The following is a 460-nucleotide window of genomic DNA, read 5'->3' as shown; positions in this document are numbered from 1 at the left end:
GGCAGAGCGTCGCTTCTCCCCCCCTCCTTTCACGCTCTCTCGAGCTTTTTATTTTTATTTTTGTTTCCCTTGGGGATAGAAGGGCACGCGAGGAGGAGGAGGAGGAGGAGGAGAAAGAAAAAGAAAAAAAAAAAAGAAAAAAGAAAAAAAAGAAAGTAAAGGAATATGATTGCTTCGTGGCTGACTTTCGCCTTGCTTTGTGGAACTTTCTGTGCAGGTAAGTGCATTTCTGCCTGTTTACCTCCCGCTCGGGTTTACGGTCGCTTCTCCAAAGGCAGAATTGAATGGGCCGTGCAATTACTTGCAGCCCCCCTCCGAACCAGCCGAGCAAGCGGCGAGCCTGCGAACTGGGGAGGGGATGGTGCTGTAACCCCACCGCTGCCATCTGCTTCGTTTGCTTCATTGTTATTATTATTTTTTTTTTTTTCCCGCTTTTCACCCCCTTATCTCCAACACTCCC

The 460-nt window shown here is 48.5% G+C and overlaps 1 protein-coding gene across 1 annotated transcript in view; it reads left to right on the top strand.

Annotated features, from left to right (window-relative positions):
• The first annotated feature begins 100 nt into the window (after positions 1-100).
• The window catches only part of ACVR2B (activin A receptor type IIB), a 121,662-nt gene continuing 121,302 nt past the window's right edge, over positions 101-460 (top strand). The window contains exon 1 of the mRNA XM_014944893.1: positions 101-217. Coding sequence (XP_014800379.1) covers positions 166-217 — 52 coding nt within the window. The 5' untranslated portion in view covers positions 101-165. The remainder of the gene's footprint in view (positions 218-460) is intronic.

This window comes from Calidris pugnax, unplaced genomic scaffold (genome assembly GCF_001431845.1).
Source record: "Calidris pugnax isolate Ruff unplaced genomic scaffold, ASM143184v1 scaffold54, whole genome shotgun sequence".
Classification (NCBI taxonomy): domain Eukaryota; kingdom Metazoa; phylum Chordata; class Aves; order Charadriiformes; family Scolopacidae; genus Calidris; species Calidris pugnax.
The sequence above is the reverse complement of the archived record's forward strand: the minus strand, read 5'-3'. Positions and strand labels throughout refer to the sequence as shown.